This window comes from Melanostigma gelatinosum, assembly GCF_949748355.1.
Source record: "Melanostigma gelatinosum genome assembly, chromosome: 17".
In the NCBI taxonomy this organism is placed as follows: domain Eukaryota; kingdom Metazoa; phylum Chordata; class Actinopteri; order Perciformes; family Zoarcidae; genus Melanostigma; species Melanostigma gelatinosum.
Window position 1 is genome coordinate 3,735,187 of NC_136650.1, and position 26,938 is coordinate 3,762,124.

At 43.1% G+C, this 26,938-nt stretch overlaps 3 protein-coding genes across 3 annotated transcripts; all 3 read left to right on the forward strand.

The window, feature by feature from the left end:
• Positions 1 to 343: 343 nt before the first annotated feature.
• On the forward strand, positions 344 to 7,541 carry tapbp.1 (TAP binding protein (tapasin), tandem duplicate 1). The gene is made up of 8 exons (XM_079288505.1): positions 344 to 570; positions 1,529 to 1,714; positions 2,254 to 2,502; positions 2,638 to 2,997; positions 3,195 to 3,518; positions 6,007 to 6,108; positions 6,277 to 6,305; positions 6,455 to 7,541. Exons 1-8 carry the CDS (start codon positions 510 to 512, stop codon positions 6,464 to 6,466), a joined length of 1,323 nt encoding a protein of 440 aa, XP_079144631.1. The 5' UTR covers positions 344 to 509; the 3' UTR covers positions 6,467 to 7,541.
• A 590-nt stretch (positions 7,542 to 8,131) lies between these two features.
• Positions 8,132 to 20,662, forward strand: daxx (death-domain associated protein). The gene is made up of 11 exons (XM_079288065.1): positions 8,132 to 8,434; positions 9,533 to 9,784; positions 10,827 to 11,276; positions 12,569 to 12,700; positions 12,827 to 12,943; positions 13,609 to 13,840; positions 14,916 to 15,085; positions 15,359 to 15,521; positions 15,737 to 16,361; positions 17,709 to 17,844; positions 18,320 to 20,662. The coding sequence occupies exons 2-11, from the start codon at positions 9,551 to 9,553 to the stop codon at positions 18,377 to 18,379; spliced, it is 2,319 nt and encodes a 772-aa protein (XP_079144191.1). The 5' UTR covers positions 8,132 to 8,434; positions 9,533 to 9,550; the 3' UTR covers positions 18,380 to 20,662.
• Positions 20,663 to 21,591: 929 nt separating this feature from the next.
• Positions 21,592 to 26,169, forward strand: hsd17b8 (hydroxysteroid (17-beta) dehydrogenase 8). The gene is made up of 9 exons (XM_079287515.1): positions 21,592 to 21,843; positions 22,681 to 22,883; positions 23,017 to 23,133; positions 23,798 to 23,893; positions 24,381 to 24,466; positions 24,667 to 24,751; positions 25,406 to 25,448; positions 25,764 to 25,838; positions 25,912 to 26,169. The coding sequence occupies exons 1-9, from the start codon at positions 21,798 to 21,800 to the stop codon at positions 25,929 to 25,931; spliced, it is 771 nt and encodes a 256-aa protein (XP_079143641.1). The 5' UTR covers positions 21,592 to 21,797; the 3' UTR covers positions 25,932 to 26,169.
• The last annotated feature ends 769 nt before the right edge of the window (positions 26,170 to 26,938 follow it).

The following is a 26,938-nucleotide window of genomic DNA, read 5'->3' on the forward strand; positions in this document are numbered from 1 at the left end:
AGCCATAAATAAAGAGTGTCCTGCTGGTTTTAAATCTACAATACATTCACCATATAAAGGAAAATAACCTACATGTTGAATATAGTGAATGGGAATTAGTTACACTGACAGACAAGTTGCATGAAAACAGAACACAGCACTAGTCTTATCTCTGTATGCGAGGGGCATGACCTTAATGTGTTGAACAAAGATTATATGTGTACGGTGACGCGATGAATGCTGGTCCGTTTAAGACTGTTGATTGTTTCTCTTGTCCTCATCTGACCTGTTCTCACAGGGACTCTACTGCTGTCAGGCTGTCAGGCTTAATTTTCAGTTGTAACTTAACATTTGCTGTCGCTAAGCGTTCATTATGGCGGCTTTATTTTGAAATTATGACCGGAATTTGTTTTGTTTTTTGTAGCTTCTACGTGAAAGTGAAACTAAAATGATCCTGTAGTTGAAGGGGAAAACCAGCCCGATAAAGTCTACTTTGTTTGAGTGTCAGACAGCCAGAAGAAGACACAATCATGACGAACTTCTCTACGATCTACAAACTGTCGCTGGTTGCAGTGGTCTGCTTCATTAAAGGTAAGGTTGCGCTAACAGTCGAATAATTGAATCCGTCGTCGATATTTTGCCTCTGCTGCTGCCACATAGCCGACCATAGACTATACATATAACCGATGCGTGTTTTCTCATGTAATGACACGAGCTCCGTGGACAACATGAACATACAGCCAGGCTACTTAATATGAATGTGCATATCTTCAATTGCAGCAAATTTGGGAAATATGTATTAAGATATTCTGTTGCTGATATACTTAATACTATTACAGAAAAATCAATACCTATACCAAAACAGCTGTAAGTATAAGTTGACAATGGAGGCGTGTGCATAACTTTAACTTTAAAACTCAAACGATTTAAATATAGTTATATGTGATTCTCCGTCAGCCGAATCAAGCATGGAATCCATTCACGTAATATAACGTGTGAAACAATGTCCTGTTCATCGCACACTGTTAACTTTAACATGGATGACTTTAAATGAAGATACAGTTCCGAAGGGACGTTGGTGTGAAGCGTTCAGTGCAGCAGCGCGCTCTCGTGGCCGACAGTGTTCCCGGAAACAACAACTCGAGGTCTCACTGAATGAATACATGAGACAGCTGAAAACCATAGCCTCCATAGACATGATGATACAGGGAGAACACAAAGGGAGCACATAGGCCGAACTGTGTTCGACTTTCTACAGAACACTGCCCACTCTGTCCGAAGTTTTGTTTCATGTCTAAACATTGACATAAAGCAAAGAGAATAAAAGTGAAAGCAAGACTCTGAACCACTTCAGTCAGCCACAGTGTATTTAGCTGCCTAAAGGGAAAGTCATAGGGTTTAGGGTTTGATTCTTGCAATGCCCGGATGCGTTTTTGTATTTCCAATGACATTAACTTATTTTATAGTTAGTATAATCTGAGTATTATATTCCTGTTCCACTGTGGTTTGTTTTATATTGTTCCTTTCTTGTTGGATCTATTGTCTGAAGCCTGCAGCAGCAGCTGTCCAGTGTTGGAGTGCTGGTTGGTGCAGGAGAAGACGGGTCGAGGAGGAGGTTTAGCTGCAGCTACAAGCCAGGAGAAATCCCTGCTTCACATCCGAACAGACCGCCACACCGCAGAGACCCAACAGGCTCCGTCCAACATCGACCCCGACAGAGCCTACTTTATCAGCGGTCAGTTCAAAATGACACGCGGAACGGGATGTGTGACCGCACATGTATGTAGACGTGTGAGAGAGAATTCTGTATGCACTGGGTGTAATTCAGTGTGTGTGTGTGTGTGTGTGTGTGTACTCTTCTGATTACCTTCAAAGTAAATGGAGAGCATTAAATAGATGCGCTACACAAATGCAGCAATCATGTGTTCCCCAGCTACGGCGTCCGCTATACTTTTTTTTTCTTTTTACATATAAAACAAACCTTTCGTGTTTAATATTACATCAATAATATATGGGTTCCGTGTGGCTTAATCTCATCATTTATTTTTTTCCAGGCTTAAACTTGAATTTCTCAGCCAAGTATTCCATAATTAACTAGGAAGTTATCAGAAAAGGAAACAAAGAAGTATTGTGATTTTCCTAGTATTTATCTCTCTGCCATCTCCCTCTACAGATTTTCAGATTTCTTTTACGTAGGAGCAGAGCGAGCATCTGTGACCTGCTTTTAAGCGTAGCGACGGAAACATGTGACCCGTCTGACTCCTGTTTCCTCAGACCCAGCTGCCACTCTCTGCCACCGCTCTCTCAATCCTCCCAGAGGCTCAGTCGAGAAGCCCCAGTGTGAGATCAACCCCTTCCTGCCGCAGCCCTCCACCCTCAAATGGGTCGCTCCACTCACAGACTCCGCCTCCAGCCCCATTAACCTGCAGGCTGACTGGTTTTCCACCGCCCTTCAGGGCCTCAACGGACAGCTGGCCATTTCCACTATCACGCGTGCTCCCACAGCAACCAAAGAGCACGATGGTAATGATTTATGACACAGAAGACCAGTCCGCAAAATGATGATTGTTACCAACAGCCACCCACAACATGGTTGAGATGCGTACACAAAAATGTAATCGACTTGACTCTCTGTCTCCTCACTCTCTGTCTCCTCAGTGATCCTGAGTGTGACCACTAAAACCGTCTCGGTGCAGTCCAGACTCGGGGAACCAGTGTTGCTGGACTGCGGCTTCTGGGTCGACCCCTCCTCGCCTCTGTCCGGCTCGGGTTTTGCCGTAGAGTGGCGCTACCAGTTCCGAGGCGACGGACGCTTGGTTCTGGCCTACGACGGCAAAATGGACCGCTTGGCTGATGTCCAAGAGGAAGGGGCCACGCTGGACTTTGAGGGTTTGCACCAGAAAGGGAATGCGTCCCTGATCCTGCTGGAGGCTAAAGTGCGTCACTCCGGGATGTATATTTGTACGGTGTATCTGCCGTACCTTGTGGCTCAGGTGGCGTTGGAGCTTGAGATTGTAGGTGAGGGAAAGGGGAAACTGTTATTGTTTAGTATTTGCTGTCATACAACGCTGAAATAAACTAATTATTCCGTTTGGAAATTAGGAGCTCATAAGCTCCAGAAGAACCTAGATTTCATTGAACCAGATTGTTATTAACGTTCTCTTACTGTCTTTCCCTTTTTCTTTGCTCCTCCGCTCTTTTCCCCTTCTACCCAGAACCTCCATCCCTCTCCCTCCACCCGTCCCCTCTGCCCCTCGCTGTTCCCGGCCGGAATTTGACCGTCCAGTGTGAGGCGTCCGGCTTTGCCCCCCTCTCCCTGGAACTGAGCTGGGAGTTCAAAGGCACCGATGGGAAGTCCAGGCCTCTGGGATCAGGCAGCGTAACGGGCCACAGGCAGGCCTGGGATGGAACCTATAGCCAGAGCACCCGGCTGGAGCTGGACACAACCCAGCTGGACCTGGGCCCAGGAGGGGAGGTCACCTGTGTGGCTGTCCATCTTGGAGGCACACGACGGGCCAGCGTGACCCTCACTGTCGTTGGTAAAACTGAATGATTTATTTTATACGTTTTTGTTCAACAAGTAGAGGCCAGGTGGTGTTCTTTCTGCATGTTGCCAGGAATGGTTGAATTAGAAAAGGCAGCTATATCAATGTAAAACCAGATGTTATTTGAAATTTTGTTTATTATAATATACTGTAGCCTACGTGTTGGTTTTCCTGGTTTTAACGGAAGCGTGACAGTTATGTGATGCCATTTTCTATTCACAAGGTGCAATGTGTAAGATCTGACCATTTTAGTTTAAAACGTTGAAAAAAAATGAGCAAACATTATCAACAGAGTGAAGAGCTTCATTGCTGGCGTTACGTTAAAGACGTGGAGAGGCGAGGGCGAGTTACTGCAGCGTCCAGTCTGCCCTCAGCCCAGAGGACGAAGAAGTAGAGTCGTTCTCTTGTCTCTGCCACCCCCGGGCCCCCGCCACCAGACAAACTGTCCAGACATGACATTAATTCAATTCAATTTATTTTGTATCGCCCAAAATCACAAATCACAAATTCGCCTCAGAGGGCTTTACAATCTGTACACATGTGACATCCTCTGTCCCAGGACCCTCACATCAGAACATGAAAAACTCCCCAAAAATACATCTTTAACAGGGAGAAAAACAGGAAGAGACCTTAGAGAGAGCAACAGAGGAGGATCCTCTATCAGGATGGACAGAAGTGTGATCGATGCCATGTCTACAGAATGAACAACATAACAGAGTTACAACACATTCAATGCATATGACATAAATGATTCATGTGATGAGAGTATTAAGCAGAATAATGATGGAAAAATGATGACTACTAATATTAAGATCAGAAGTGGATATAGTAGAATAATAATGATAACAAAAGCAGGAATGGTATCGGCAATAGTAATAGCAATGTGACTACTAATAATAATGATCGTAGCAGTGGGTGTCCCCTCAAAGTTGCATTCCTCAGCTCATCGATCAGCTCACTGATTGGCTGAAGTCCAACAAGCCCCACCTGGGCCTATGCCCCATTGTCCTACACTTCACACCTCTCCCTGCCACTTTCACACCACCCCCACTCCAGCACATTCCTCAAACCCCATCTCACAGACACTGAATGCATGAAATAAAACTTAAAACCCTCACAGTTCCCCCTTTACTCACTCTTTAGAGTGAGTACATTAAACAGTTGTATCCATCAATGCACCATCCACTCATAACTAGTTGCTCTGTATATTTCTAAAAAATGTAAAAGCATTTATAACAGTTCTCGTGTGGCATTGCTAAAGTAAGTACAAGCTGTTGAGGGAAAAGGATTATTCTTTACACATAGGTGTCATCATGATGTGTAAGCAGAACAGGTGTTACAAATGACATGCTAAAAAACAGTCGACAACACATTGTGCCTCTAAGGTCACATCGTTCTGGGTGTTTCTTCGTCGTCCAATGGTGGGGAATTTGCTTTTCACTCATGTAAGTGTGTATCACTGTCAAAAAGTTCAGTTGAGTCTGTGAGTGCAGTGACTGTTCAGGTAGCTCGTTCTCGTGTGGGTGGTGAAGAGAACTGTCCATGACACCGCTCATCTTGCCAGTGCCTTTGTGCTTTCCGGTTGGGGGTTGTGGAGTTGTTTGGGGGAAGGGGGGTTAATGCAGCCGCTGTCTCAGTGGGTGTAACCAGCTCTGCTGCCAGGATCATCGCTGTTTTTGAAGTCAGTGAATTGAGTCTGACTTGCTGCCAGTCAGACATGTCCTTTCACACCATTCCTGGTCCTCGTACCAGAACACATGCGCAATCTCCACCTTTTACAACTCAGATTGTGTGGGAGACAGAGAAACAGAGACAGCAGTATTTTTGTCCAACAAACTCACATTATACATTCCACTTCTAACTCTTCTCTAAGCACACTCCAAGTTGATCACATTTTAATAGGCAAAAACTGCCTTTTTCAAGGAACCCCAATTTAGTCCACCCTTATATTTGAGCTCACGACTGTAAATTGTGATCGTATGGACCCAGGTGTAGAGGTGAAATGCTTCCCTCTATGCTTTTGGAGCGGGTGGACAGGTATTACACATTGCGCCTTTAGTTCAATGAACAGTGAACGTCTACCTGCTTGGATATCCAATTCTGTAAATCCACCCCTGCATTTAGTTACATCTATACATACAATAGATGTGTGTTAATTCACCAGCAGTCACACCTTGAATATCATCATTTAAAGACATCATATCAATCTGACATATGTCATAGAGAGACTGCTACTCATTGAGCTGGATTATGGTCATTGTATGCTGTTTGGCCAGTAAAACATACTCATTAATGGCAAAGCTCATCCTCTTTAACATATTTTAAACGGAGATACGATTATTTTAACACATCTACTCTGTGTGATGGCTCTGGTGGAATATGTAACTCTTAAAATGAATTACTTTCATCAAGCTTGACGACTAAGATGCAAGTCAAATGTATAGGAATCAATTCTGTTTGAACTCCTCTATTGTCTTTTCAGGGCTCAGCACCCCCTCCATTGAGGACTCGATGGCAATGGTCGGTGTAGCGCTGGTGCTCTACGGTCTTATCAAGTTTGTCTCTTGGATCTTCACCAGCTCGGGTAACAAATAATCCAGAAATAATGCCGTGTATACTAACAGAGATAATTGATTGTCTGCACCCATTTCATTATTTTAAACTGCAAGACAGATTGATATTTAATAAGACACATTAATATATTTCAATTCCATTTCTATATTTGACTTTTTTATCTTTTCACTGCACACAGGCTCAGATGAGGCTGGTCAACAAGACAAGGTAATGTTACCTTTTCAAATATTTATTCACAAAATGTATAATTCTGAATGTTTTCACACAGACCACTTGTACTTTATTATAACCCTGGTGCTGCTCCCGGGTGTTTTACATGTCTCATTTCAATAATAACTTTCCACTTCTACTTACAGAAAGACAAGTAAAGAAGAACGAAGTCAACTGCTGTGGAAGAGTGATACTGAACCAACAAGCCTGTCTGTTTTGATATCTGGGATGGGGTTTCAGAAGTGACTATCCTCCAGACACTTATGTCTTTTAGTTTAAGGCTATTGTGGTAAATCCCTCTCAATTTTACCTTTTTTTTTCACAGGTCCAGTTCTGCTAGGATATCAGTGGCAAAGGGCTTCTGCTCAGTCTAAACATGTTTTTTGTGATATTTCTGTCACTTTAAAGCGATATAGCTGTTATATCACATTGTCCTCCCACTGTTTGCATACTATATTTTGTCACAGACACTGGAAGGGTGCCAGAAAGTTAGAGGAATTTTGAAATAGTGTTGAAATATCAGCTTCAATTTGAAGATGTTAATGCTTCCATATGATTCTCCTCTATGTTTAAGAAACAGCAAGAACTAAATTAACATTGTTTATAAATGATCCAGGGCAGTAAAATGACTATTGGACTAAACTGTCCAAACCCACAAACAGAATCTTGTTTTTGTAAATATAGAAAAAAGAATGTATGTATATTCTGACATTTTTGTTTCTTGTGTGTTAGAGTGGTATTGCTCTCATTTTGTGTGAGTAGGAATGATGCTCCAACAGCCTGGGCTACTGCACTATTAAACTTATAAAGCCGTGTGAAGGAAATGGTACAAACAGAGCACATAGTTCTACCCCACGGAAAATCTAAATTTGTGTTAGAATTCAAAGATTATAATTATAGTGCCACATTGTTGGAAAACAAACTGAAAATGGTCACGTGTTCATTTATGATAGTATAATAGGGAAAATGTGTCTTCTTAAATGAATTCATAGGGCAGTATTTTAACAGACTGTAATGGCTGGGCTGTTTTTATTTTCTTGCTGTTAATTCCGCAGGGATGAGAAATATTTCTAAATAAAAAAACCTTGTGATGAACTTCTCTCAAAGTTTGAGAGTAGTAAGATACAAAGTGTAAAAGTTGACTGATGTTCCAACAAAGTGAACTCAAGCTAGAATTAATGAGAAAGTGTAACTTCCGTTGTCCTTTTCAGAATAAAACTAAATTGATTCGGAGTTGTGTTTTTAACTAAAACATGTTAGAATCTTAGACAGAATAGAGAGACATAATACTAAGAAATGAAATAATACATAAAACAGAACTGTTTCATACCAGCAACTCACCATACATTCATGATTTATTATCAATAATTTTGAAATAATTATTAAATACATTTAAAGTATGAAATATGTCAAGGTTGGGAGAAACAAATGTCTTTAATTTGGCATCTATGAGATTAACGCAAACGTGAAATAGCTCTTCCTGCGTGTCTTTATGTTCACGATGTTTGTTGTTTGTGTTATTCGATTTAAGTGAGCGCATTCAAGTTAGAATTGGTGTTTGATACAACGTTAATTATTATATAACGTTACGTTTAGGTTTAAATCATCTGTATATAGGTTTTAATGCACTTCCTGGATTTTGACGTGTTAAAAAAATTATCAAAATATAGCAATGGCACTCCAGGGGAGCAAATCACCCAATGGGTAACGACATTACTGGCCGTAAACCATCTATGAACCAATCAGAGGCGTTGGTGCTGGTAGGACTTTAGCGGGTACACTTTCGATAAGTCTAGCGATTTTGAGTCGACAGCATAGCGAAGTTGATGAGCATTGTTTTGGTAGAAAGACAGAAAGTATGTGGGATTAAAAATTGGTTTTAAATAGTATCGTGGATTTGTTTGTATAGTAACGTTGGGTTATGTCTTAAAAAACAAGGCACTGGCTTTTCTTCCAGCTCGTTATTTTCTTACTTCGCGCACTTAACGCTAACTGTACTTGTCACAATGCTAACTAGCTAGCTAATGCTAACGAGCGTTAGCTTAACTGAACACAGAATTTAATGGTGCATTGTGGTGAAACATAATCTTTTTTTGTCTTCACGTCAAACGGCTCATAAACAAGAGGTAAGGCACTTGTGAGTGTGTCGTAATGTGTTATAGTGCTAACCTTTATTTCTATTTGATAGCTTTTTGTCTGTCATAAAGCTAACCTCAATATGTCATCAAGCTTCGACCACGTCGCTGTTTACCTTCACTTACTGTTCGTTTCGTTTCTTAAACCACGGATAACGTAATGCTCATGTTAAATGGCGTCGTTGCTTGCCCATGAAGTAAGGGGTAGAGTCATAGCTAAATTCACAAACATATGGCCTTCTTTCAGTGTATTTTACTGTATATATGAAGTAAAACTATCTACAAAGGGAGGGAGAATATCAAACAAACTATTACATGCATCAGCGGTACAGAGCCGCTGAAGGGTTAGAGAAAATACTTTGACGTTTGTGAGGCGAGCCACGAAAAACAACGCGAGTTTTATTTCTTTTGTTTCACCTCACAAACGCCAAGGTCCCCCCCCCCCCATCATTAACAATCTACCATGTCCCTTCAGGGGCTCCGTACATGCCCCACACCTATGACTAAAGTAGTCTCGCACAGCCAGACCCTCTTTATCTACAGGTATGTATACAGTGTATGAGCCAGAGCTATGAGTAGATGAAGAGACCCTCACTGTTGGCAGAAGAGCTGTCACTGAGATTACTCTGAGCAGTATGCATATGGGAATGAATTACAATATAGTACATTTGAAAATATTTCTCACTTTTATCCCTGATGGTCTGGATTCATGAATGCTACTCGCAGTCTAACAAGAATGTCTAAAAGTACTGTACTTTAGTAAAATATTGGGGTACTTTCATTGAGTGTTTCCATTTAATGCTACTTTATACTTCTACGCCACTACATTTGGGAAGCCGATATTGTTCTTATTACTCCACTGCATTTATTGGACAGCTTTAGTTAAGAGCTTATTTAGATTATTAATACAAAATATACATCAGTTATTTGTCACCAGTATTGTTATTAAACTCACCAATTCCCTCATGTTCCACCAGAACACTGCAACTTTCATATTGTTTGATATTCAACATCCTTCTGCTTGTTTGACATCTTGTACTTTCAGTTGTCATGATCAACATTCTCCCTGTTTTTGTTTTCTGAAAGCAGAAATCACCAACGTTTTGGATGGCGGTGGCTCCCGCTTCGATGGCGGATAAGATCATCGTCCTTGATGACGATGACGAGGAGAGGCCTCAACCCTCTTGCTCAGCCTCGTCCTCTCATCAACAAGCCAAAAAAGTCTTGCCACGCAGAGCTCAGCAGCCTGCCCCCCCTACTCACATTACCCAGTCGCCTTTCGCCTCAGCAAAGAAGGACACTCATGTTCTGCAGGCTGAGAATCAGAGTTTGTTCACTGAGGTGAGGTTAGACGGTTAAGGGGCACAACTGAGTGTGTTTACTCAAACCTTGCCGATTATTTAGAAATGTGCCAATATAATTGTTGGCTTTCTGCTAGAATAACAGTGGTAAATGTCCAGTCCAAAGTATATTAGCCTTTGGCTGGTAGCTGTGCTTATTTCTCTCCTTGATGGAATTGGGGGTATTGTATGAAATGGCAACTAATATACACGCTGGAATGAAAAGCTCCCTTTTGAAGAAGTCATGAAGCCTATTCCAGTGTGCTCATACTTTTCACTTTTCATTGCATTGATCTCTGTACCCCATGATAATGTAGATACGCAAACGTCCATTGTAACTAATGACGATACTTATAAATACCAGAGAGTTGTAATTACAATGACACATTACATTGAAACTGGAACAAACCTGAATCACAAAGTGCTGTTGTACGTGTTCTAAACGGCCTTTTACAGTTTGAACATGAAGACGTGTGCGCACACAGTTATGCAACAGAATTATGGCGGATTGCAATTGCTTGTCAAGATATGAAAGCGCATCAGCCACCAAAGGTCGCGAATGCAACCTAAACAAATTGACTTTCCAGATCTGTGTGCTTGTAGTGATGTGTGTGATTACATTAGCAAGTGGCCCAATATTTAGTGGCTTGATATATTTTAAAAACATACTCATGTGGTTGTTATCTATGCCAACCATAAGTTACTACGTGCAACCACGGACGCATTCGACTGAAATTCACCGGTTAACTCAATCACTCGTTAAACTGAAACACCTGTTGCTCTGAAACGGTCGTGAACCTGTCGGAAGTCCACTGTTTGAACATCTATTCTGACTACCGACCATGTAACAAGCAGACATTTTGATGTTAACAGTTTCAAATTTAAAGTGTCAAGCTCGCTAACCGGTCTGGACGGCCAACATGTACACGCATGTATAGTTTTCATGATGTTTGCTGTAAAGGCGTTCATAATTGTTCCTCCCTCTCCCTCCTCTGTCACCTTGCCTTGTCATCATGGGTGTTTTCTCTCCTCCTCCCTCCTAGTTCGTGGAGCACTGCTCAACTCACACCCAGGACTGCCCCGAGGTCTTGACCTTCCTCCAAACCAAGCATGCCAAGGCCTCCCCAGAGTATCTGTTCTCCGTGGAGTTCAGGAACACCTTGGGACGATGTCTGACTCACACTCAGGCCAACCCGTCCAAAACCTTTGTCTACATCATTGAACTCTGCACTGCACTCAGGAAGCATGCAGCGAAGAGGAGGCAGGCCCTCACCAAGGTTGAACCCGGGCTTTCTACCTCATCAAGTTCTGTCCAGTTTACCTCTGGTTTGCCCAAAGTGAAAGACGAGAGTAAAGATGAGATGAATGAGGAAGAGGACGGGGTGAAACCGGCAGCGGGGGATAAGCAACCTTCCACCTCAGGGCTGCAGGAGGGCAACAGCAAGGAGGGACCGGAAGCAGAGAAAAAGGCAAAGAGGGCATCCAGGAGACAGGTTAGTGTTGAACACTAGACATGTGATGAATAATTAGAAATCAGATTTTTATGGCACGTTTCAAGTTTCTTCAGTGTTTATAAAGTACTATTCATAAAAGTAGAATGGATAAAGATCACATCAGAGAGCATAAAGTATGATTGATGAATGAGCAGTGTGCAGTAAATGGGTTTGTGATGGATTTTTTAATGTATATTGGTTTTTAATGGACACATGAAGGTATTCTTTTCAAATTTTGAGCAGCTTATACAATGTCTTTAATGCAATTAGTACCTCACTAAGGTGTAGTTGTCACCTGTTTTTACTTGGTAGCCAAGAAACCATTAACCAATCGCACCCAGGGGTCCAATACCGGCCCACCTCCATCACTAACCGGCCCTCGCTCTGAGATCTCCGACCCGACTATATTCTATGCTTCACAGAACACGTTTTAAATTGACTAACACTTAAAGTCAATAATCGCTGACTGATATTTATACTACTCCTCGCGATCTGTATTGACACTCATGGTTTCCATCTGTGAGCCGGCAGCAGCCCTACACACACACACACACACACACACAAGCACACACCCAGCATGCAATCTGCCCCAAAGAGGCGGGTCTATGAAGCAGTTTAGCCAATGATGCTTTAATGCTGATTAAAGATATAAATGAGTGACGTACAATTTAGCCAATCAGCATCCTCAAATAGATTCAGCTTCAAGCTGCGCGTTTCCGTCCAGACTAGTCTCTACAGGCGAGCGCGAGCGCTGCTCCTCCAAGAGCCGTTTGAGAGGAGAACTTTGGCGGAGAAACTGCACAATCAGACAGCAGACTCGCGGGAAAGGGAAGCAGTACATGCGAAGCTTCTCTACTAGCTGAACACCAGACAGGTTTGGCTAGCTGGATGACGTCATGCTAATAACTTATTTACCTTTTTAAAACAACGGGGACGGATCCAGCACGGACAGTTAGGGAGTGAGAGACATGAAGCACCTGCTGAGAAATGATATATAGTTATAAATACATCATTATATATTTCTTTGTAATCATCCAAAATAATGTTAAGTGTATGGGTATTTTTCCACTGACTGGTCGATACGTGCGATGCATTGAGTGGGCAACGCGCCGTGTATTGAGTGGGCCGGTCTGACAGTAAACTCCCGGGACACTTTTTTTCCCCCAGTCCGCCCCTGATCGCACCCAATTCTTCTTTTTCCTTTCATCCCGACATACAACTTGATACGGGAAACACAAGCAACCAGGATGAATCGACACTGACACTTCTCGTCCTTTCTCAATTTCTCTCAGATAGCGTACCTGGAGAACCTGCTGAAGGTGTACAACGACGAGATCTGCCGCCTGCAGCAGGCCGAGCTGAATTTAGATGACCTGGGAACTGAGGACTCTTTATACATCCAGGAACACAAGCTCAAACGCAAGGTGAGCCTGCAGGTTGATTAGGCTCGGGGCTCCACTGCTGATAAACACGGCTGAAAGCTGTCAAATGCCAGGTTGTGTGACCGCTAGTCACGCCTCTTCTTCTGTCCTCTACTTCTTCTCTTCCAGATGATAAAGATTTATGAAAAGCTGTGTGAACTGAAGGAGTGCAGCACACTAACGGGCCGAGTCATTGAGCAGAGGATCCCCTACAAAAGCACTCGTTACCCTGAGATCAACAGGAAGGTGAGCTGGTGGTTGCTTTAGTCAGTTTGAATGTCCTGGAAAGTAACACACTGGGTACAACGTAGTGTTCACTTTTGTGATTGGGTTGTTTTATCTTGATCCTGGCTCCCATAGTAGATGTTGGTAGTGACCTCTGACCTGCTTAGGTATATCTTAAGTTCAGCAGTATTCATTTTGTATGTGCTGACACCAGGTTGTGCATCTGCCTTGTTAAATGTCTCACAGCTGAACTCTTATTTGCATGAACAGGATTATTATTGCTCACAGCTAGATTTGATCACTATTACTCTTTTTATTTAGGTTTTCAAAAACATCCAGAGCACGATACAAAACAGAAAATTGCAGAACCTCAAAATGAGTTGAAATATCCAAAGCTAAACCTTTATTTCTAGCCTATCAATAGTTATATCTTTATACTTTTGAAGCAGGACAAAGTGGATAAAGTAGCTCATAAAAAAAGGTTTGGCAAATTTAGTAACGAGAGTCAACAGCTGTTATTTCAATGTGAAAGAACCTCCTATAGAAGCAAAGTGACATGAGAAAACAAAGACATAACTATGTGCCATGCATGGACTGGTGATGTTGGAGGACCTGTTGCTGTATTTGTACGTGGGTGAATGTGATCGGCTCCTGATCCCTTGCCCTACGTTCCTTCCTCCCGTCAGATCGAGCGTTTCATCAACAGTCCCGAGGCGCAGCGGAACCCTCCGGATTTCCAAGACATCTTCCAGCAGGTGCTGCGCGCTAATGAGCGCCACAACCTGTGCCTGAGCCGAAAACAGCTGGAGCAGATCGCCCAGGAGGCTTTCAGAGAGACCTGGCGCTGCATGAATGAGAGACGTCACCTGGACCTGGTGTACAACTTCGGCTCGCGCCTCACTGACGCCTACAAGCCTGGTGAGGCTGTCTCCTGTGGCAGACTTGACTCTTAGAATGCATTGTTCTGACGTTAGGCAGGTTATCAACACAAATGCACCACAAGAAACCTTTCTTTTCTGGTTTGAACAAACCTTGAAGGGCGATCCCACTTCAACAATCACCCAGTGTCTCGTGCAGCACATGAGTATGGATAGAAATGTTGATCTCCAGGTCTTCAAGGGTTTGGAAGTAATAGTTGACACTTTATTTGGTCTGTTGGTAAACACAAAAAGATTAATAAAGTACAATAAACATTCCAGCTACTCATGTACAGCTCCGTGCTACAGCTATTCCATAAATTAGTCTTATATGAATTCTTTCCACCCTTGTTTTTAAAACGCCTGCTTTCCTCTCAAGGCTTGAACAACTTTTGGACACTTTGTGTTGAGTATATAAAACATGATCCACAGCTTTAAAGGGCCAGGATGTAGCATTTCAGGGGATCTTTTAGCAAAAATGGAATTCAATATTCATACTAATGTTGTTCTTGAGTTTGTAGTCACTTAAGAATCTTGTTTTTGTTAGCTGATAATGAGTCCTTCATATCTACAGAGGGAGCTGGCCGTCTTCACAGAGTCCACCGTGTTGCACTGTCGTGTTTCTACAGAAGCCCACAAAGGGCAAACACTGGCTCCAGAGAACCTTTCATTTTTTGAAGTTACCCGGAGGCCACCGTAGTTCTCGGACACGCTTGTGAAACTGCGGTAACGTGAGCCGCAGAGTGCAAAACCGTGGTACTTGCTCCTAAAGGAGTGTTGCTATGGTATGTAGGCAAATGGTGTTACCCTGGTTTTGCATTCGACGGCTCACGTGACCGCAGTCTTGGAAAGGGAGGAGTCAGTGGAGGGGTTGTAGTCTGCAACCACACCTCTAGATGCCACCACATCCTTCACACTGTCTCTTTAAGGAGTGCCGTGTCTTTACATTTGACTTGGTTGAAGGGACCACTGGTGCAGACACCCATCTCTTATCTGACTCTTAATTGATTGTCCTTGCCCTCGCCTCATCTATTCCTTCTTCCTCCCCCCCACTGCTCCTCTCTCCCCCCCATAAGCCACTGACCCGGCACTGGAGGACCCCTCACTGCTGCGGAAGCTTCGGTCGAACAGAGAAGTGGCTCTGTCCCGTCTCGAGGAGGTCATCACCAACTACGCCATCAAACAAGAGGACGCGGAGGAGCAGGACAGGGCCAAACGGCTGGAGAAAGACAGCAAGGAGAAAGAGGTAAGAGAGCGTCTGTGGAAGGAGGAAAATCATCAGTCTTCTGCTTTCAGTGTTTCACATGCTTTTGGTTTCATTTTTATGTATGAAAATGTGTTCCTAGAATTGTTGTATCCCTATGATCTTTCAACTGCGTTCTCCACAGTAATGCATACAATTACATAGAAATAAAACTCATTAGAGAAATATATTATGATACATTATCTTGCTTCTGACAGCTCTGTTTCTTTTTTTGATTCCGTTTTTCCTTGTTTGACCCTCACAACTTATTTTCAGACCCACAAATCAGAAAACGGAGAAGGAACTAAAGAGGTGAACGGAGTGGCAGAGGTGGAGGAAGAAGAAGAGGTGGAGGAGGATGACGACGATGAAGAAGATGAATCATCAGACCCAGACATTGAGGAAGAGATCCAGGCCAGCACCCAGCAGAACGGACCAGGTGAGAGCAGAGATGTTCAATGAAATGTTTCTTTTTTTTTTCTTTTTTTTCTGAAGTTTCAACAGTAAATCCAGTTTCCTGCCACTTTTAAATGGTGTTAACATATTTCTAAGACATGTTTTGCTTCAGTGTTTAGACTAAGTCTCTCTCTGATTGTATTAGTGGGAGCGACGGAGAGAAAAGATTTCATTGCATTCATTTCCCTCTTTCTGTAGACGAGGACGTCGGTGACGAGGACGCCGGTGACGAGGACGCCGGTGACGAGGACGCCGGTGACGAGGACGCCGGTAACGAGGACGTCGGTAACGAGGCGGAACCAGCGTGTGAAGGCACCAACAAGGAGGATCAGACGGATCGGTTGGCAGGAAGTGTTTCTGCAGGGGAAGAAGAAAGTGTGAAAGATGAGGACGAGGAGCCAGCAAGTGGACTCAGTCCTCTTTCTGATGAGAGCAAGCCCCAGATCTCTCCGCTGTCCGACCTCCCCTCCCCCAGACAGAGCCCCAGCCAATCAGAGCCAATGCAGACTGACGACCAGACGCCGCTGTCTAATGGTAACCATGCAGGCTTAGAGGAGCCCGTAGATTCCTCCAATCATGTTTCAGTCGTGCTGGTAAGCACCAGCAAAGTCACTCAGGACCCTGCAGACGTTTCTCCGGCAACAGCGAACGGGGTGTCTTTGCCGCTGTCGTCAGCGGTCATCGTAGAAAGTTGTGTCACACAGACGACCAACGGCACGTCGCCGCCGCTAAGCCTCAGAGTCACGAGGGGCCAGAAGAGGAAGAGGGAGGAAGCGGCGTCAGGGAACTCCCGAAATAATAAGCACATACTCATCCACGACAGGTACTGAAGGCTTTGTTACTGATAGATTAGGACTGCATGACATCGAGAAATATGTGACATGAATGTATTAGATATTTTGATTTAAAAAAGTACATTAACACTGAAAATCAAGCAACATTAACTTAACTGAACTTAGACCAAATGAAAAACAGGAAAGAGGAGCTCAGAGGATCTGTTTTTTTTTAGTGTGGTTGTCTGAGCTTCTTATTCAGACAGTATTACCTACAGACTGTTTTCAACTTCTGGAGCAAGAACTGAACTTCTGACTCACCCAGAACCTGATATGTATTTTATTCTTGCTTTAACTAAGTTGTCTTTATAGCTGTACTTAGGCTTGCCTCAGTGGTGATTGGACTGAGTTTCTGGCATTCGTTTGCTTCTGCACTGTATGTTGGCGATGCTCTTAGATGCTTGTTTGAGGAAAGGACATGCACTTATTACTTCTGGTGACTAGTTCTCTCGAAAACCGATGTTGAATACACTTATTGTAAGTCGCTTTGGATAAAAGCGTCTGCTAAATGACTGTAATGTAATGCAAAGAGAGGGCGGTCGGTATGCCCCCTGTTTGGAGAAGGACCAGCACAGATGCAAAGCAATGCACTGCTGTGGGCGGGGCAGCAGCAAAACTTTGTTTCGACACCTAAACAAGTCAATATCAGTTCATGTGTACGCTATATTTAGAATATTTTCGCAGCTTTACTTTGCTGCCAGACAGCCCTTTCTCAACAGGAGCTGAAGCCGTTATTTCTGCTCTCTTCAAAGCCACCAGACTCTTCTGACAAACAGTCCCAGTCATAACACCAACTAACTAACGATCAGTGCAGCGGCAGACCACCTACTCCCGTGTTGTCAAGGTGAAATTGCTGATTTGGTCAAAGCAGTCTGGTCCAGGACTCAACCTGGTCTTGTGTTAAACAGCACCTGTGTGATCTCTCGATTGAATGTCGACGAGCCAGACTACTACTTATTCAACAGCAAATCAGTCAACAATTTAACGAAACAACACATCTGTATTTCTTGATTCTTCAGTTCCAGTTTGCATCAGCACCTTTTTAAGCTGTGCTGTGTGCTCAACACATACTCTCACTGATGAAGAGGAACAGAGGTTGAGATACAGTTCACTTAGTCTGGGACTCCACAGTCAAGAAAACTGTAATGCATTTAAAATGCCACTATAGTTGTAGCCCTAGTGCTCTTCAATTAATAATAATATATGATTAATGTAACAGCAAGTATTTAAACCGTTATACTTTTTTTCTTGTTGGTTTTTATTTTACCTCTGATATTCCCTCTAAAACTCTTTGCCCCCCCCCCCGCCCGTTCCCTCCCCGCCCGTTCCCTCCCCAGTGAGGCAGACATCCCTCTGGATATGGGCGTTTTCAGCTGCAACTCTCTGCAGCAGGCAGAGTCAACCCGAGCAGATACTCCAACCAATGAAATGGTCAGCAGCTCTCAGTCAACTCCGCCCCCCAAGAAAAACAAGGTGGGTGCTCATAGGACAATTTCGTGTGTGTCATTAAATCTTATTTCTATATCTTTTTTTATTACGTTGTATCATTATGTTATACAGCTGTTTCTCATCCTTTATCAATGTCACATCGACTACATGAGTTTTTACAGATTTTTCACCCATTTGAAAGAGGAACACATCAGTTTAAACCGATGTTGACACATATTTGATGCGTTTCCTCCTACAAATAGTCGTTGTCCTCCACAGTTCACGGCGTGAGTAGCTCAGGAGATGCTTCTAAAATCAAAAGTTCAAACAAGAGAATGTGAGAGAAAGGGGCTCCAGCCAATGACTCTCAAATTAAGAATGAAATGAAATACCGGTAATCTGTGTCTGATTTTCACCTGTTTAATAATTAAATTACACAGTGATAAATTCAGATTTTCTTGAGGAAATACAAGAAAACAGTGAGCCGTGATCATACTACTCACTGTGTGTTTGTTTCCAGGTCAACGTGGCCACACAGTGTGACCCAGACGAGGTCATCGTCCTGTCAGACTCTGAGTGATTGGTCCACATCTCACCTGTATTCTGGGTCACAGTTCCTCAACGGATTTTTAAGGACCGTCCTTGTCCGCTGGCTTGTCAGAAGAGGAAGAAGCGCAATTTTTTTTTTTTTTTTTTCAGAAATTGTGAAACTTCTGTCATAAGTATGATCCAAACAGACAATATCAACTTTTTACTAAATGCACAACAGCCGTTCGTAGCTGTGGAAGACGGAGAAAACTATGACTTTAGTACCTCATGTCACTTTGTTACATACAACCAAACAAAAGCCAAGACGAGTGTTTTTGTAAAAGACTTGAATAAAAATAATTGTAACCTAAATTTTGAATGAAAGCCGTTTCAACAGGACTTGATTTAGTTTTTGTAAAATCAAGGAGTCCTCGTGTTCAGCTGTGAACACCAGAGAACACAGCTGTCACTGTCTCAAAGCAGAGCGGCATCGGCTGGTGTTTCCCTCGCCTGTCTTCTCTCCCTTTTCGGGTGCAGTGAAGATCATCAGAATCTATTGGGTGATCCAAGCAGCCAAACGTCTGTCGCCGTGTTATCTGCCATTCGGTGCAGCACTAACAATGCGTCAGCTGGCAGTAGCATTGGAATGAGGAGAACTGTTGTTGTAAGAAACCAGTGCCTGAAAACATGACCTGTGCAGCCGGACGCGTGGCCCAGACTGACACTCGACTGGCGACGGCTTCGGCAGCTCACTGCCAGTTTGTTTACATTTTTATATTTCAATGGTATATTTTCCATAAAGAGGAGCAGGGAGGTAGTGGGCTGTACAAACGGAATTGTGAGATGCCATTGTTTTACTTGCTATTAATCATGTGCATTGAGTCAGTGAGCTGTTTGATAATGGAGAACATTTAAAAACTTTGTTTTTTATGTTCCCCTCCAAACATGTTTCTATTTTTTAGGTTTGTAATGAAGTACGTTTTACTGCGTGTCTGCTGCAGGATAGCTGAATAGTTTCCAGATAGTTGTTGGTTTAAATGATCAACGTTGACAAGTCTCACACACAAATGTTTGAAGGATGAGCTTAAGCAATATTCTATACGTTTGTTATCGTCAACAAATCCCGTGCAAAGACCAGAACAGTTAATTGTTACTGAACTCTGTATCCCAAACCTGATATGTCTTCTTCCTCTGGGCCACAGAGCTCCATTGTTGTCCACAAACTATCAAGAAAACACAGCAATGAGCCCCACTGTCGCACTGGGTGACATGTTGCATCATAATGAACATGGACTCATCCATGTATTCATCCACAGCTGAAAATAGTCCCAAACAAATGCACTTTTTGCTCGTTGAGTAATGTTTGCATAAAAAACTACAGTATCAAGGTGTTTGGGAAATAGCTGAGGAACCAATGGTCTTTGAGCTGAGAGCAGTAGTAGTCAGTCAAAGGAGTGCGGGGTGGACTAGCACATTGATGGTTTTGGTCTTCACATGGGATCTGTTGACATTGAGCCTTGTCCTTTAAGTAGCTATAGCACAAAAATGTTTCCTTGTGATTCTGACACGATTTAAAGCAAAAGGGGGAAGTTTAGATTGAAGAAATTCTTTAATGCACCTCCATCAGATTTGAGTTTCACCATGACACTGCTAAATTCAACCTGCGCCTCTGCCCAGCCCAGACAACTACATCTATTCACCCGGTCTGCAGTTTAAGCCCAAACCACAATTTAGCACACTAGCATTTTATTCTGACACACAATGGTTCACTTTCATACAGATAATCATCTGTTGGCACAGCTTTTACATGTTGGTTCCCTCCTGACCATACACTGGATACTCTGATACATTTAGCATTACACTTTACATTTCTACATCCCTACCGTATTTAACATCAAGTTTGTTGTTCATGAAAATCTTTGAGTTGATCAAATACAGTGTTGCACTTAAGATGTCTCGTGTTTGAAAGATATTCTTTTGTGGCAGGTATGTTTTGCATCCTTTCATTAGAACTTGTTGGCTGGCTGGTCCTCGTGGAATACAACTCATGGAATACAACTCTGGGGTTTTTTGGTGAGGGGATATGTTTTATCCCGACAACAATCCTGTTTTTCTCTCTTCCTCCTGAATCCCAGTTTTGTTCTCTTTCCCAAACAGGTGAAATAATATTTTGGGTAAATGGTCTTTTCAGACTTAATAGAATGTAGACCTGGAATGTAGTTGTCATAGCTACTATCTATCAGGCCTCATTTATGCAGTGGAGTGATCCATGACAAACTGTGATTTTTTTTTTTTTTTCATGTTTGATAAATAAATGATACTTTTTATGAATATATATATACACAGCCTCTGTGTGGCTTTTATTTTCTGTGTTTGGATTTGAAGTTGTTCTTGAATAAATTTTTACATTATAAAAACTTCGTATTCTAAGAAGGCTGCAGATGAATATTTATTTAGCTCATTTGATTTAAAAACAATTTTTCTCAGCTGGTTGATATTTCTGATGCACACAAATGATTTAAAAGAAGTGTAAAAGAAATTGACGAATAAATGTTAAAATTTCATCAAAAACATATTTGGATGTTACATTTATATACAAACTGTTGAACCTGCATTTACAAACTGCTTGTCATGTTTGAACTTCACTGCATTTGTGTGTTTGACATCGCTTGATTCACACATTGTTTTCAACAGGGAGTTATCTGTATACATATATACATATATTTGTGGATTTAGATTACATTTCCTCTTTTTCTTTAGATGTGGATTTTGTTTACATTTATATATAATAACTATATTTGTGTGTGCATTGAAATGTCTTTTGTGTGTGTGTATATATAGATATGTATAGATACACATCCCAAAATACATTTGGTAATGCCTCTGAGCATGCATTCATACTGAGACTGATCTGACCCCATTGACACCCTTTTTCTCCATAGACTTACATTGTTGTTAATTCAACTTCCCAGCATGAACACAAGAATAGCCCTTATTCAAATCATTAGGTAAAAGTAAAGTGCACTAATAGCCGAACTCGGAGTTATTTTCCTTCCTCCGTTCATGTGAATGAACGTAGGCTGAAAAACTGGGAGGCGGGTTTACGTAAACCGGTAGTGCGCATGCTCTATGGGCCCGTGGATGCGGATGATCGCCGGAACATCCGGGTAATTTTATACTTGGAAGTCAAACTTGTTTTGCTTCATACGCTACTGAGCAACTTTCTTCGGAATGAATGGAGCGGCTTCTCCTACGCTGTATCCAGTTATCTTTGTACATCACCGGGTCCTGACAGAGGCGCCTCTCGGCTGCAGACGGGCTGTCCGGCCGCTCAGCTCTGCAGCTTCCGGCCGCTCAGCTCGGCAGCTTCCGGCTCGCCTGTCACTGTGCTGTCTCCTCCCTGCAGCTTGCCGCTGTGGTGCCACTCTCAGTAACCATTCGCGCTACAAACTACAAACTACAAACCCGTCATGGCGGCCGCCACAAGGCTCGTGTCAAGGTTGGCGCTGGTCACTGGTACGTTTATATTTGACCACGCGTCTGTCTGTCAGTGTGATACGTGAACAGAGAAAAGCAGGCCGTTGTCTCTAACGTTTGGTCGTCAGTCTCACTTCTGTCCGTTAACTGATGCTGGCTGAGTGCTACTGGTTTGTCGATGTAAACTCATGAGTATTCTTGTAGAAGTGTGTTAAAGTACTGTTTACCTACTGACTCACAACCAGTTAGGCAGTTTCAGGGTTCAGCTTTATCAAGTGAAGTATGAACTCTGATTCATGACGTTCAAAGAAGTATTTCCACCAGGATCAGGGCCGATTAAGTAGAGTGAAAATAAAACCACTGACTTCATTTTCTGTCTCTGAGACAGATGAATGTGATTAATTGGAGTTGCAATTTACAGGAATTACCGTTTTTCTGGATTAATCTGGATTTTGTCAATGAAATGGCTGAAAATAGTTCAGAATGTGTCCCAGAATCCAAATCTGCCATCGTCTTGTTTTGTCTAACCAACGACAAAGACCAAAGACATTCACTTTATAATTAAGTGAAGCAGCAACCAGACACCTCTGCTTAAACCATGACTAAATACTTTGATGAATAGATTCATTTTGTAATTGATTCATTGACTGAAATCATTTTAGTTCTAATATAAATAATGAAACATCATTTTGTTCTTGTAAATTCACAACATCACACAGTGGGAGCTAAGGCTCTTTAGGATGGATAAAGGTCCATTCACTCACAACAGAGAGGCAGAATAGCAATGCAGAGACGCAACACATACACAACATATATCTGTTTAATACAAAAAAGAAATGCAGAACAAAGAGATGACACTTGTATGTTCCCTCCCAGGAGGAGGCAGTGGGATCGGACGGGCGGTGTGTTGCCGCCTCGCCTCTGAGGGCGCCTCCGTGGTGGTCGCCGACATCAGCCAGGAGTCGGCCAACGAGACCCTCGGGAGGCTGCCGAGTGAGCTCAGAGGACAGGGTCACATGGCGGCGGTGGTGGATGTGTCGTCAAAAGAGAGCGTGAAGAAGCTGGTCACGAGTATACAGGCGCGTGGTGCAGACGGAACATTAACGTCCTGAGAAACAAGCGCTCTGCTCTCTTCTCTCTGTGGTAGAAGGCTGCAGGGACTGTTGCTGCTTTCTTTCCTCTGACAGTGAATGTCCTCCTCTCCCTCTGCAGACTCGGTACTTCCAGCCTCCCTCGGTGTGTGTGAACGCAGCAGGCATCACCCAGGACGACTTCCTGCTCAACATGGAGGAGGATCACTTTGACAAAGTCGTCCAGGTCAACCTGAAGGTAGGCGGCCATGACACCTGGGGCCTGAACCGCCACGCTTAGCGAGGAGCTGAGGGAGTTACCGGCTGTCTTTCAGCTCAACTCTGGCTTTTAAGCTGGGATGGATCACCATGGTAACCTACGCTGCAGGTTAACCACTGACCAATCAGCTCACTGGGAACATGCAGTCGTCCTTCCTTCAGGATCCTGACAGGAACTAATGCAGTGAATTCAAAATAAAGTGACAAGTAGTAAAGAGCAACAGATATTAGTATCGGTCAGTCAAATCTTTATGAACGCAGCCACAGTTTTAAAGATGAAATATAAGAACGAAAGCTGCATTTGAATGTTTCTACGTTTCCTCCCGTCAGCCTTGATGCTTTTACTCTCTTATTCCATCACTGCAGCTCAGAACAACACGAGGCAGCTGTGTGATAACAACTGGAAATAACTCGTATACTCTGTTGTCTTTCATTAGAAACCGATCCACACAGCTCCCATAATTCATATTAATGCAACATCTGGATCAGACAGACCTCTTCATGGTCTTACATTATTTTAACATATTCATGAAGTCTGTTCATCATCAGACGGCGTGTCCGTCTTTCTGTGTTTTAGATGAAGAGCAGAGAACAGAACACAGTGAAGAGATTTATTCAGTCCTCTCTCCTCCTGCGTCTCCCAGGGTTCCTTCCTGGTCCTTCAGGCTGTGGCTCAGGCTCTGGTGGCCTGTGGAGCACCCAAAGGATCCATCGTTACCGTGGGCAGCATCGTGGGAAAGGTCTCTGCGTTACACTTTACATATTTAGCTGAAGCTAAAGTTTGGATCTAGAAAGGCACGTATAGAGGTGCGATGGTGGGATTGTCCACAACTGTTAAATGATGAAGTCAGCAGTATTTTCATCCTGGACCTGTCTTTAGTTCACTCAGAGCTTCAGTGGAGTCCAAAGGGACCAAATAGAAGCAGTCAAACCCCAAAACCGATGGGAATACAGTGGATAGTTCTAGTCATTTAAAACGTGTTTAACAGGAATGTTTCCTTTAGCTTTCTAATCAACGTTTCCCAAAGCACAAGATCCAAGAATACACACAGAAATCCATCTCGAGCTTTATTCTAAAAAACAATATGAAGCCAAAGACACACATGAGTTGTTGAGTCCTCTGTGAGAGTATCTGCTGTGTGAGTTGAACTTTGACTGCTTCATGAACATCTCCAGTGGAACAGGACTGATTGTGTTTCCTGGTGTCTGTGTGGTTGACGTTGGTAGGTGGGAAACATCGGACAGGCAAACTACGCCGCCTCTAAAGCAGGAGTGGAGGGTTTAACCAGGACGGCTGCCAAAGAGCTCAGCAGGTGAGAAGAGTGACGCACGCACACGCACGCACGCACGCACACACACACACACACACACACACACACACACACACACACACACACACACACACACACACACACACACACACACACACACACAGCTGGTAACAGTCAAAGTGTTTAGAAGTTAGAAAAAGAAGAATCAACACTCACTGGCTTCTGCTTCTCTTGTCCTGCAGGTTTGGGATTCGGTGTAATTGTGTGCTGCCCGGTTTCATATCGACTCCCATGACGGATAAAGTTCCAGAGAAGGTTATTGGCAAGGTACAGCAGACACACTCACACACACACACACACATTTAGTAACACTTCATTTGTCAGGAGGGAATCAACAAATGTATTATTTAAGCCAGGAAGGCAATATGTAAAGTACTGCGTAAATACTCTTTTCATTTTTACAAGTTAAATACAGTAAATAAACCCTTTTACAAAGAATGTTTGCTTGTGTTTTAGATTAAATGCAGTTAGTTTCACCTCTACAAACACTACGATAGACTTTATATCAGCTTTATTTATGTAGCATGGTTCAGAACATGGGGAAACTGAGTTTTCTCTTCAGTATAAAATAGCTCCCAAACTGCTGACAGTGCGTTCAGTGGACTCTCCTGAGTCATCTTCATGTCGACGTTTCTGTAAAGACAAGTTGATGTGTGATTCTCTTCAATGAATCTTTGAGCAGCACAAATGGGCCTTTGTGCTTCTGGCTGCAGAGTCTTGGCAGCGATCTTTAAACCACAGCAAAGCAAACTACAACCTTCTGCAGAACTAAATATTACCAGGTGTCAGCGGTTCAACCGGCCGTTTAATACAAACTGCAACCAAAGGAAAGCTTGGACCGACCATCCTGACTCTGCTGTGGTCATCAAACAGAGCCGTCCTCCTTAAATCTGCACTGCGTCATGTTTGTGTGTTTATCAGATGAAGTCCTTGGTGCCTCTGGGGAGAATGGGTGAGCCTGCAGGTCAGTGAACGCATCACTTTGGTTTGTTTTCACTGCAGACCTTCATTCTCATTTGATACATATTCATAATGGAAATGATGTGAACTTTTCTAAGCTCCAAACACTAGAATCTAAACTTTTAAAACATTTAGCATGTGTCGCAGGCTGTTACTGTTAAAACAGATTTTACCGTTGGACACAAAGCACTTTCAAATGTTATTTAAAAGTTATAAAACACACTTTACTTTCCCACACCTGGTCCTGGTCTACAGGAGCAGGTGTGCCATGCTCAGTCCCGAGGTCCTCCTCACACTGTTGACTCTTTTTGTCCTCCAGAGGTGGCTGATGTGTGTGCCTTTCTGGTCTCCGATGACTCTCGATACATCACAGGAGCCAGCGTGGAAGTGACAGGTAGAGTGTGACAGCTTCTCCTGAATAACACTTTGATGTTCAGCGTGCTCAACGTTAGTGTCTTCTCTGTCAGGCGGACTCTTCATGGGCTGAACCGTCCGTCACACGGACCAGTGGGAGGCCCGTTCCTTTGGAATTCATTTAATTGTTGAAATGATTGAACTTGATTTTCTCTTTGTGATACTGTTGATTGTTTCATACATGTGGTTGCTAACATGTACTACACAGTGTAAAGACACCTTTGTGCCAATAAACACCTGTTTGTAATATTTCTGTACAGAATGGAATATTTGAACTTGTAAGCTCAGAATTAAAAGTATGTCCCGTCAGCCTTCTGGTGTCTGTAAAGCTCTCCATTGCTCTCCTGATCCATCCTGACCTTATTAAAGGGCCGGATGAGCTTTGCACCTGGCCCTTCAGATCTACAAACATTTCTTTTAGAGGTTCAACAGCTCTGTCACACCACCACAGCCTCCACTCATCATCTGTCGTCTGAGAGCCTTTCATGGATTTCCTTTAGGAGTTGGCTTCTTGAATACATTTCAATGTTAAAGCTACTTCAAGGAACTTTTTATTTTGTGTTGATTCTGTTGGTCCCTGTGGACAAAAAGTGGTCGTGTTTAATCGCACCAGAGTCCTTTTAGAAAACCTCTCATTTGACTGCAGCAGGGTCTGACAGTCGACCCCGCTCAGTCCTGGTTCTGGTTCTCCCGTGCCCCCCCTTCCCTCCAGCGGGTCTCCAGCAGCGTGGTGTCAGTGTTGGCTCCCAGTGGGGAGTGGAGGAGAAGCTCTGCTCCTGGAGGAGGAGCAGAGAGGAGAAGCTCTGCTCCTTTCAGGAGCTGAGCTGATCTGTTGAGCTCACCTGCTTGGTGTCATGTGTGACGAGCCTTGTTGGCTCAGAAGTGCAAAGAGTTGAACAAATGTCTTCACACAGACTGCTGAACGTTCTTACTTTGTGCTGACAAATCACATTTCAATCCCACAATCTGTGTGAAATTTTGGACTACGACAACTTTGTATTTACAACTTTGTACAACCTCTAAAGTCTAGACTCTAGTTTTATAATAATTATGTATCTGATATTCATACATTACAATAAA

What these genes read in the sequence shown, in the direction of transcription:
- tapbp.1 (XM_079288505.1), top strand. Translation starts at nt 510, where the DNA reads ATGACGAACTTCTCTACGATCTACAAACTGTCGCTGGTTGCAGTGGTC. An exon ending in AGCAACCAAAGAGCACGATG is followed by an intron (nt 2,503 to 2,637) that starts GTAATGATTTAT and finishes CTGTCTCCTCAG; the next exon opens with TGATCCTGAGTGTGACCACT. An exon ending in CGTGACCCTCACTGTCGTTG is followed by an intron (nt 3,519 to 6,006) that starts GTAAAACTGAAT and finishes TTGTCTTTTCAG; the next exon opens with GGCTCAGCACCCCCTCCATT.
- daxx (XM_079288065.1), top strand. Translation starts at nt 9,551, where the DNA reads ATGGCGGTGGCTCCCGCTTCGATGGCGGATAAGATCATCGTCCTTGAT. An exon ending in CACTGACGCCTACAAGCCTG is followed by an intron (nt 13,841 to 14,915) that starts GTGAGGCTGTCT and finishes CCCCCCCATAAG; the next exon opens with CCACTGACCCGGCACTGGAG. An exon ending in AAGACAGCAAGGAGAAAGAG is followed by an intron (nt 15,086 to 15,358) that starts GTAAGAGAGCGT and finishes ACTTATTTTCAG; the next exon opens with ACCCACAAATCAGAAAACGG.
- hsd17b8 (XM_079287515.1), top strand. Translation starts at nt 21,798, where the DNA reads ATGGCGGCCGCCACAAGGCTCGTGTCAAGGTTGGCGCTGGTCACTG. An exon ending in TCGTCCAGGTCAACCTGAAG is followed by an intron (nt 23,134 to 23,797) that starts GTAGGCGGCCAT and finishes TGCGTCTCCCAG; the next exon opens with GGTTCCTTCCTGGTCCTTCA. An exon ending in AGCCAGCGTGGAAGTGACAG is followed by an intron (nt 25,839 to 25,911) that starts GTAGAGTGTGAC and finishes CTTCTCTGTCAG; the next exon opens with GCGGACTCTTCATGGGCTGA.